Below are 10,000 nucleotides of genomic sequence, written 5' to 3' on the forward strand. Positions count from 1 at the left end.
GGGTGTGACAGTTCACAAAATTCACATTTCGGTGCGAACGATACAGTGGTGTCACGGTTCTGTACATTTTCGATACAGCAAAAAAAAATTTCCTTGATTTTTACCATTTTTTATATATTAAAACTTTTTTTTTTTTTACTTTGAACAGTGATGGAGCTATACTTGACCCATCTTCTGGTGTGTCTTCTTATCAGCATATAAAACAAAACCAAGTATTCCAGCTGATGTAGTCTGTTGACAGGTAGCTGATTTATCTGATTTATCAGAATTACAGCGCCACATATTGGTCTGGCATGTGTACTACATCATTTTCAGTCGGTTTCAGTGATTCCGTGTGGACGCAGATATTTCCTGAGAAGACTCCGTGTTTACGGAATTTGAGGCAAAAAAAAACCATCGGATAGGGAGAGATCTGGCTTGGTGTGGACGTAGCCTGAGAGACCATTTAAAGGCTTCTGCAGGTGTTTTGAGTTCATTAGCTGATTAGAGTGTAGCACCAGGGGTCTTCAATATTGAACATTTTCACAATATTCTAATTTTCTGAGATACTGAATTTGGGACTTTCATTAGTTGTCAGTTATAATCATCAAAATTAAAGGAAATAAACATTTGAAATATATCAGTCTGTGTGTAATGAATGAGTCTAATATACAAGTTTCACTTTTTGAATGGTATTACTGAAATAAATCAACTTTTTCATGATATTCTAATTTTATGACCAGCACCTGTATATGAAATCATGTAAATATATACATTTGCTGTCCCCATATCTTGAATTTTGTGATCATTCTAAACACACTAATCTTACCTAATAGGATAATATGCTGTAATAGCAGTCCAAGGAATCGTTCGATTTGTAATGCGTACCGAACCGAAAGCTTCATACCAAACAGTTTGATACAAATACGTGTATTGTTACACCCCTAAAATATATATATATACATCGTGCAGTTCTACTATAAAGCATGAACTCCGAGTGTGAATGTTTCAGTAGAGTAAGTGTAGGAGGGTTTGCGGAGGCACACCTGTGGAGTGGAAGGCGCTGGGGCTGTGGATGCCGAGCTGCGTGAGAGTACAGGTCAGGTTCCCCGTGCTGCCGCCGCCGCTCAGAGACAGGTATCCCGGCTCATCCGGGTCCAGCGGGGTCGGCAGCGGAGACGGGAAGTGCAGGCTGGACAGATCCGGCAGAGATCCGCCCGTATTCAACACCATCGGGCCGTGAGAAGCGCCGCCCTGCTGGTCCGGAGACGGAAACACACTGAACACAAACACAGGAGTGACTGGTCAGATACTGAAGAATCTTATTTTATCTGTTCGGTAACCATAGTAATTTGAGTTAGGACCACATATGTGACCCTGGAGCACAAAACCAGTCATAAGGGTACATTTTTCGAAATTGATATTTATACATCATCTGAAAGCTGAATAAATAATCTTTCCGTTGATGTATGGTTTGTTAGGACAATATTAGAAAATCTGGAATCTGAGGGAGCAAAAAAATCTAAATATTGAGAAAATCTCCTTTAAAGTTGTTCAAATGAAGTTCTTAGCAATGCATATTACTAATCAAAAATGAAGTTTTGATATATTTATGGTAGGAAATTTACAAAGTATCTTCATGGAATATGATCTTAATATCCTAATGATTTTTGTCATAATAGAGAAATGTATAATTTTGATCCATACAATGCATTGTTGTCTATTGCTACAAATATACCTGTGCTACTCATGACTGCTTTTGTGCTGCAGGGTCACATATAGAACAAAAGCTATTACAGAACAGCATCTCCTAAGTGTGTTATCTTATCTTAACTACAGATAGGCAGGGGAGGACTTAACCAATAGGCGAGGTAAGCGGCCGCTTAAATGCAAATGAACTATAAACTAAAACGCATATAAATGCACGAATGCAATGACTGGAGATTTTCACTTAATAGATTACATTTTCGATTTGTTTCTCGGCAAACCCTATCGTATGCCTTAAGAACACTTGGAATACAGAACGAGCTGCATGGGATCATTTTTATGACATTTGAATCCTTTTTGTAAAAAGATTGGAGAAGTTTACAATTCATTAAATGTACAAGTGCAAGCATTTTATTATATGTCTTTTGTGATCTGAAAAAAATAAGGTAGCTTAATATGTCTTTAGAACAGCATCAGGTTGACTAATTATTTAGGCTACTCAAGTTGTGAAGGGGTAATATTTATAATAAATAATAGTTATAATGAGAGAGAGCTAGCGAGCAAAATAAGGGTTAGGCATAAAAAAGCATATACAGGGTTCCCACTCGAAGCCAAATGTCTAATTCCCTGACTTCCACCGACTAAACAGCTGAATTTCCACGACCTATACTGAATGGAAAAACAGGCCGCTGTTATGCTGAGCACTTTTTTTGCTTTTACCCGTTAAATACACGTTGATATTTTTTATACTTTATTTTTTTTTAACTCAGTCTTTGAAGTGGTCATTTTGTAGCAAAAGCTCATTAAAAATAAAAAAATAAAAATTCTGGCATATTGGCCTTGGTTAACCGCTCCAGCCTGGTGACTGCAGTTGACTGAAGTGATTGACAGCTGATGAGCGGGAAGGGAATAAAATGGCACTGAAAAAATACTTGCCCTGTTAATATTTTCACCAGCCTTACCACCAAAAAAATAAATAAAATAGTTGCTGTTATCAATTTAGTTTTATCTGTAAATATATAAATAAATAAATCATAAATAAATATTATATATATATATGATACCAATATTTTAGATGCCAATAGAATTTTACAATTCTCGATTTCAATTTTAATACCACAGCAAAAAAAACACTAGCCTAATTAATATAAAGTTCAAACATTATTAAATATAAGTGACAGCCAGTAACTAAGAACAAATTGCAAGTAATAGCACAATTAAATATATATCCCAAAGATAGAAATACAATTTTGCTTAAGTTTTTATGTTTGTAGGTGTTCAGGTACAGAAACTGAATAATTACTTATAAAAGTTTATAAGTGTTTGATTTATATTAGACTGCATAATTTCAAAATCTGAAGTAAAAACAGAATGGTGTGACTTTAGCGTTGTGAACGAAACAAACACAGACGGGCTGAATGAGACGCACTTCCTCTCTCTGACAGCAGGTGGCGCTCATGGAACAGAGATACAGCGTTTCCTTGGTTACCACTGTAAACCAGCAGCACTGTGCTTATTAACACTCATTGAAATGCATTATACAGAAGCAAGATGAAAAGAAAAGGCATGTAAAGTTTTCTGAAAACAGCCGGTTCCCCTCAGAAACACATTCATATAAAATTCAATCATTAGGATTCCTGTATTTTGTGCATCATGCTCTGCCTGCTATGTTTTTTTCTCCTCTTTCTGTCCGTCTGTAGCGTCTCTGGTCTCTGTTAAGGGCCGTTTACAGACTAATTATAATAATAACGTAATATTTCCACACAAGTGGCATTTGGGAAAATGATTGCAGTGCAGTTTGGGTGCAAGCCCGAGACAGAAGATGCTCTGAAATAAAACAAAAAACGGCCGGTCGACCGGGTGCACGTACTCTACTGTAAAAATTAAATATAGATTATTAAAGGTACAAAGTTACTTGCCAAGACGGGTATTTTCATACGTTGTATATATTTGCCCATTCAGGCGCAAGAAAGACGCTGAGAAAAACTCAATTCAGGGCTCATGTGTGTCAGAGTAGCTACTGAATAGAGTTGACGAACAAAAATCCCTGATATTCCATGACTTGGACAAAAATAATATACAACTCCCTGACTTTCTGGAACAGACCTTTTAAAATTCCATGATATTCCAGAAGTTCCATGACCCGTGGGAACCCTGATATAGTTATTGTGTTGGGGCCCCGTACCTGGAATTTTCTTAGGGCCCCCAAATCACTAAGTCCGCTGTTGCAGACAGGAAAGGGGTATTACAGAAACCTAAAAATAAAAACTACCGAAAACTAAAACAGACGAAAACGACTGATGAAAAAAACTATTTCGTAAACTCAAATAAAATAAAAATGTCAAAATATTTGAAAAACAAAAACGAAACTAACAACATTTATTGAAAAACTAACTGAAATAAAATAATAATTAACAAAAATAAATAATCGTTTTCGTAATCATTACGCCATCTACAGAAATACCTGTAGATGGCGCATCTCTGACGCAAAGCGGCTTAAAGCAGAGTTTGGTAAACGAGCACCAGCAGTACTTTACAGAACACCGAGCCGTTATCAGACAGCAGCACTATATATTTATCTCTGTAGCCTACCAGACCAGAACCGTTTGACAGAGTCACGACCCGAACCGGACCCGCATTAATCTACATCAGGAAGGCAAACTTATTTCTTTTCTCATGTAACACAAGCAATCAAACCAACATTAGGCAAGTTGGTGCTTTGAAGAACAAATAAATATGCATAGGCTAAATCACATCATACACACGCTTATAATTATTCATAAATAAAGAAAATAACATTCAAATGTGAGCCTTTAAATAGGCCTACGATTGCCGTTATCATTGACTTTCATTAGTCCCAGTTATTATTTATGCGCGGATGATTATGATTAAATAAGAAAAAAATACATATAACCAAATTAGGCTACGTTTATTTTCATATTAAATATCTCAGCACACCATTAGATATGACATTAAGTGCAACTTGTGTAGATTATGTAGTAAAAAGGCTTACTTCCTTTGGTGTATATGTGTATACTTCTACCGTCTCTCAATCTCAGCACGGGTTCATTTAGTCTCTAAACGTTTGCCTCACTCAAGTCTTTCTTTGGCCTTCGCTCTGGAAGTGATCTGTTGATTCTGCTAAACTTTCATTAAAACTGAAACTAAACTATATAAAAACGTGTTCACAAAATAAAAACTAAACCAAAACTAACAAAAATATTAATGAAACTAAAAAACTAAACTGAATTTCTTAGCCAATTTGAAAAGGATATTAAAATAAACCTAATTTAAAAATTCTAAACTATAATAACCTTGCTTTGTAATTCCAGCAGAGGGTGAAATGTATAGATGTGTGTTGGATTTGAATCAGCGTCTGACACCAAAGCACCGCGAGAGAGATTGGAAGTCATTATATCTCGATCAGTGGAGCGAGCGTCTGTTCTCTGTAGCTCTCGCGGTGCTTTGGTGTCACGCAGTGACTGTTCTGCAGTGCCGCTGCATTAGATGATGTCATATAAGATTAAAGTCGGCGAGAGAAAGCAAAACCATGACGGAGGCAGAGGATCAAACCTCTTCCAGAAAATTAGATTCCAGAAGATAAAATTACAGACAGCTGGGAAAACATGATTAAACACGACTGGTATGCAAACTAACATAGCACTGTATTTTATTGCAGAAAGTATTTTTTCTACTCATTTTGTTGACCATATTCATTTGCAAGTTCAGGGTTTTGGTACTTTAAATATATATTGTGTATGTGTTTGCTCCAGAAAGATGTGATGCATTTCTTCTGTGAATATGACTCATATACAGTCTCCTTTAAGGGTATAATCAACTATTTTACATTGTCTAATCTTTAATTGACCCATACAAAAATCACAATAAATGGTCATATTTAATGGGAATAGTGACTGCTAAGATGTGTGTTTTTATTATAGTGACCGTGTGAAGACCATCGACTCTACCGTGTGACTCCACCGGGCTGGGACATAGGCAAGGGATAGAAGCATTGCTTTTTATTTATCGTCTTTACTACTACTTTTTCACTCCTGTTTCTGTTTTTATAACCATTTCTTACTATGTGTAATTAAGTTGTTTTTAGCATGCGAGTGTGGCAGTGTTATTTCTTAGGATTACTGATAATGTCGTTTGATTTGTATTCATCTATTTTAATTTTAGTTAAATTATGTCTGAATTTATGTCTGTATAGGTCTTTTAAGTTTTAGTTTTATTTAATTTGAGTTATTATAATACTTCAACAAACTAAATGGAAATTAAATGATATATATATATTGAATTATAAATGTGTGTATATATGTATATATATGTGTATGTAGGTGTGTGTGTTGTACATATATATATAGTTTTTTGGTGTTTGTCTTAGTGTTATGTTAGAAACATTATTATACTCTTATACCTTTTGTTCTTTAATATTTTGAATTGTTTTTAGCTTTTTTTTTTTGTTCTTCATTTGTCATTTTTATTTAATTTTTTTTAAATGTGTATAGGTAGTATTTATAGTTTTAGCTTTTAGTTTTGGATCCGTTTGCTGTTTTTAGTTGTTTTAATACTACAATTGATTGCTTCTGTTGTCCTCATTTGTAAGTCTTTTTGAATTAAAGTGTCTGCTAAATGACTAAATAATAATAATAGGTGTATCGTCCCATCCCTACCAACAGTGGTATTACATTTATTAATAATCTACTGAAAATGAAGAACGGAGATGTTTAATAGTAGAAAGACTAGTGCTGGGAAAATAAATCGATGCATGGCGAATGGAGAAATGATTCTGAGATTTTCCGAATGCATGGTGATTGTTTCTGGAGTGGATTCTGAGCTTAGTTCTGAACAGCAGGTGGCGCTGCATGCTTCAGAAACAGCCGAGCTCTGCTCGTTTCCAAATCCTTACACACTTGAACCTAAAATAATCATTCATAAGATTGGACAAGGTTGAAGTGAATTACAAGAGTGTTCACAGTGGACTGTGTTTACATTAATCTGACGTCATAAAAGCATTCTGAGCCGAGGTGAGATTACAGACTCAGTGCTCTTCAGCGCTCTTCTTCATCAGCATTTGAGTGTGTGGATAAACACTAGAGTAGAGCGCCACCTGCTGTTAAAATATAAGCTCAGAATCCAGTCCAGAGAGAATCGCCATGCATTCAGAAGATCTCAGAATCCATTCTGCAGCCATTTATCATCGCAGGCCTAAAACAGACGAGGACATACAGCAGACAAACACAAAGAGACTAAAACATTAAAACAGGAACCAGCATCTTCAGCGGACAGAGATAATATCATCACCACACAGTTTCAATACAAAAACAACTAACAGCACTGCAGCAGAAAACCAGAATAAAAAACCCAAGAAATACAGCCAGCCAATAAACCACTTTAACCAAGCGTGTGTGTGTGTGTGTGTGCATGTGTAATTTATCACAGTGAATTAGTGCTGAGCAGAGATGCACTGAAATCTCTAAACATGCTTTAAAGCAATACTGTGGACTGAAAAACTTGACCAGAACCATTGGACTGATCATAACACACATGTAAACAACATCTATATATACACATACATACATATATATATGTGCAAACAATAATAATCATGTCTTATTTTATATATAACAGATAATTAAATAATTATATAAGTATATAAGTTTTATAAGTGATCATTTTTGGTTTTCATTTTTGGTCTTTGGCCCACAATTTTCTTTTTCAGCCAATCACTTTCATTCGGCTTCATCAGCAGTACTGAGTTTAGTCTGAGTAATAGATAGCAGCACACACACACACAGATGATGTGAATGATTGACTGATGGTGTGAGCAGGCGTGTGATTGGCCGGTCAGACTCACGTGATTCCAGGCACCTCACAGGACTTTGGTCGTGAAGAGAGCAGCGACAGCTGAAGAGAAGAGAAGAAACACACTGTGAGCTGATCTATACACTGAGTTTCATCAGGACATCATTCAGTGTGCTGATTAAACCCTGTCAGGGACCTTTCACTGTCTCTGTGATGATATTTTAATCACACACACACACGAGCTGCGTTCGCACCTTTCTGGGGTCCCAAGGTTTGAGGAGGCGTCCGTCGTCAGGACTGTTCTCCTCGATTGGAGGAGCAGGATAGGAGAAGACTGCAGAAGGAACAGAGACTCGTCAGTAGAGACTCAAACACACATCTAACGAGCGTCTCACACACACACACACACACACACACGTGAGTGTCACTGACCGGCCGGTCGGCGGAGTCCTGTGGAGAATGGATCTCCAGCCGGAGGATTCATTACACTCGCGTGCAGCGCCGAGTCAGAGTTAGTCCTGCAGACACACACACACACACATACATATAACATACGAGACACGCTCAGAGACATGTGATTTACTGAAGAACAGGACCAGCCTACAGACCGTCCACATCAGACGCTCAAGAACCCTTCACAAAAATCAGTTTCTGACCGAGAGAGAGTCGGATCATCTGTCCCAAAATAGGCTTTGAGATCTGATGAACGTAGTCAGTTAATAAAATCATAAAATGTAAAAATAAAATAACTTATTAAAAAGGTCATCTAAAAAGAAGTCAAATATGTCAAATCAAAATTAACAACTTCATAAACAAAATAAAACACTTCTAAAACAATTATATATTTTTTTAAACCCAACCCTAAAAAGTAATTAAACCATAAAAATGTAAAATTAAAATAATTAATTTTACAATAAATAAAAATAAATAACACAAAATAAAGCACTTGCTACAAATGAGGTAAATCATTAAAAATAAAACTATTTAAAATTTAAAAGTATTTAAACATTTATTTCAAATAAAAAATCCCAACCCAACCCTAAAAACCATTAAAAATATATAAATAATTTTGCAAGAAATAATAAAATCACACACAAAATAAAGCACATACTACAAATTAGGTAAATCATTAAAATGTTAATAAAATAAAAAAAATACATGTACTAAAAATTAATTAAATCAATGTTACAATTAAAATAAATAAAATAAAAACATCAAAATAAAAAGGCATTAAAATAAATCAGATTAATAAATTAAAGATCAATAACCTAAACATCAAAATAAAACACTATTTAAAAAAATAATAAAAAACCCAACCCTAAAAACTAATTAAACCATAAAAATGTAAAATTAATTTGAATAAATAATTTTAGAATAAATAAAAATAAATGCCACACAAACTACAAATGAAATATTATATTTCATTTAAAATAAATAATTGAAAAAATTTAAACCATCAAAATCTAATTTTCTACAAAAAATAAATAATTGTGTTCAAAAGTGATCAGCAGAAGAATGATCCTCTGAAGAAGTGCAGTGTTTTCTGATCACCTGTTGAGCGCTGTGGTCGGCAGCTGCTGGAATATCTGGCTCTTGTCCATCGCAAAGTTACTGTTCCAGTTCCTTCATGATCGACAGAGAAACCTCTGTTACTTCCAGAAGTGAAGAAGAGCAAACTCAAGAGACGAGCAGCTTTGCCAAAGAACCAGAGGAGCGAAGGACAGATTCAGAGCAGGAAGAGCAGCCTGTGTGTGTGTGTGTGTTTCTGATCATCATCATACATGTCTGCTGAAATCTGCTCCGTTCGGTCCAGAAGATCAGAATCAGAGAGCAAAGAGATGAGGAACGGAAGCAAAGAGAGAATCTCCAGAACAAGAGTCCTCAAACACACCAGAAAGAGAGGAACAGCAGATGATGCAGGAGAGAGCGGTTATAGAGCTGATACACACACACATTTAGCGGACGCTTTTATCCAAAGCGACTCACATTGCCTTTAAGTTACAGTTTTTACATTTTACCTGCTCTCGCTTTCCCTGGGAATTGAACCCATGACCTTGGCGTTGCTAGCGCCATGTTCTACTATTTGAGCTACAGGTAAGCCACACACACACACACACACACACACACACACACACACACACACACACACACACACACACACACACACACACACACACACACACACACACACACACACACACACACACACACACACACACACACACACACACACACACACACACACACACACACACACACACACACACACACACACACACACACACACACACACGGGTACATACTGTCCCATTGACTGCACAGTAAATTGCACTGTCAAGGTCCAGAAAAGTATAAAAAAACTTCAACAAAATAGTCCATCTGCCATCAGTGGTTCAATCTTGACTTTTTTGAAGCTACGAGAATACTTTTTGTACGCAAAGAAAAGAAAAATAATGACATTTATTCAACAATTAAGTAAAGTAAAGTCGTGACGTATTGTCAAGTA

The 10,000-nt window shown here is 36.0% G+C and overlaps 1 protein-coding gene across 1 annotated transcript in view; it reads right to left on the reverse strand.

Annotated features, from left to right (window-relative positions):
• LOC306887713 (CREB-regulated transcription coactivator 2-like) overlaps positions 1-10,000 on the reverse strand; it is a 40,104-nt gene that overhangs the window by 11,435 nt on the left and 18,669 nt on the right. Inside the window, exons 5-9 of the mRNA XM_079445685.1 lie at positions 9,046-9,117; positions 7,927-8,012; positions 7,749-7,828; positions 7,547-7,596; positions 1,026-1,258 (exon numbers count right to left, since the gene is read on the reverse strand). Coding sequence (XP_079301811.1) covers positions 1,026-1,258; positions 7,547-7,596; positions 7,749-7,828; positions 7,927-8,012; positions 9,046-9,117 — 521 coding nt within the window. The remainder of the gene's footprint in view (positions 1-1,025; positions 1,259-7,546; positions 7,597-7,748; positions 7,829-7,926; positions 8,013-9,045; positions 9,118-10,000) is intronic.

Source organism: Barbus barbus (assembly GCF_936440315.1).
Source record: "Barbus barbus genome assembly, chromosome: 21".
Taxonomy (NCBI): Eukaryota; Metazoa; Chordata; class Actinopteri; order Cypriniformes; family Cyprinidae; genus Barbus; species Barbus barbus.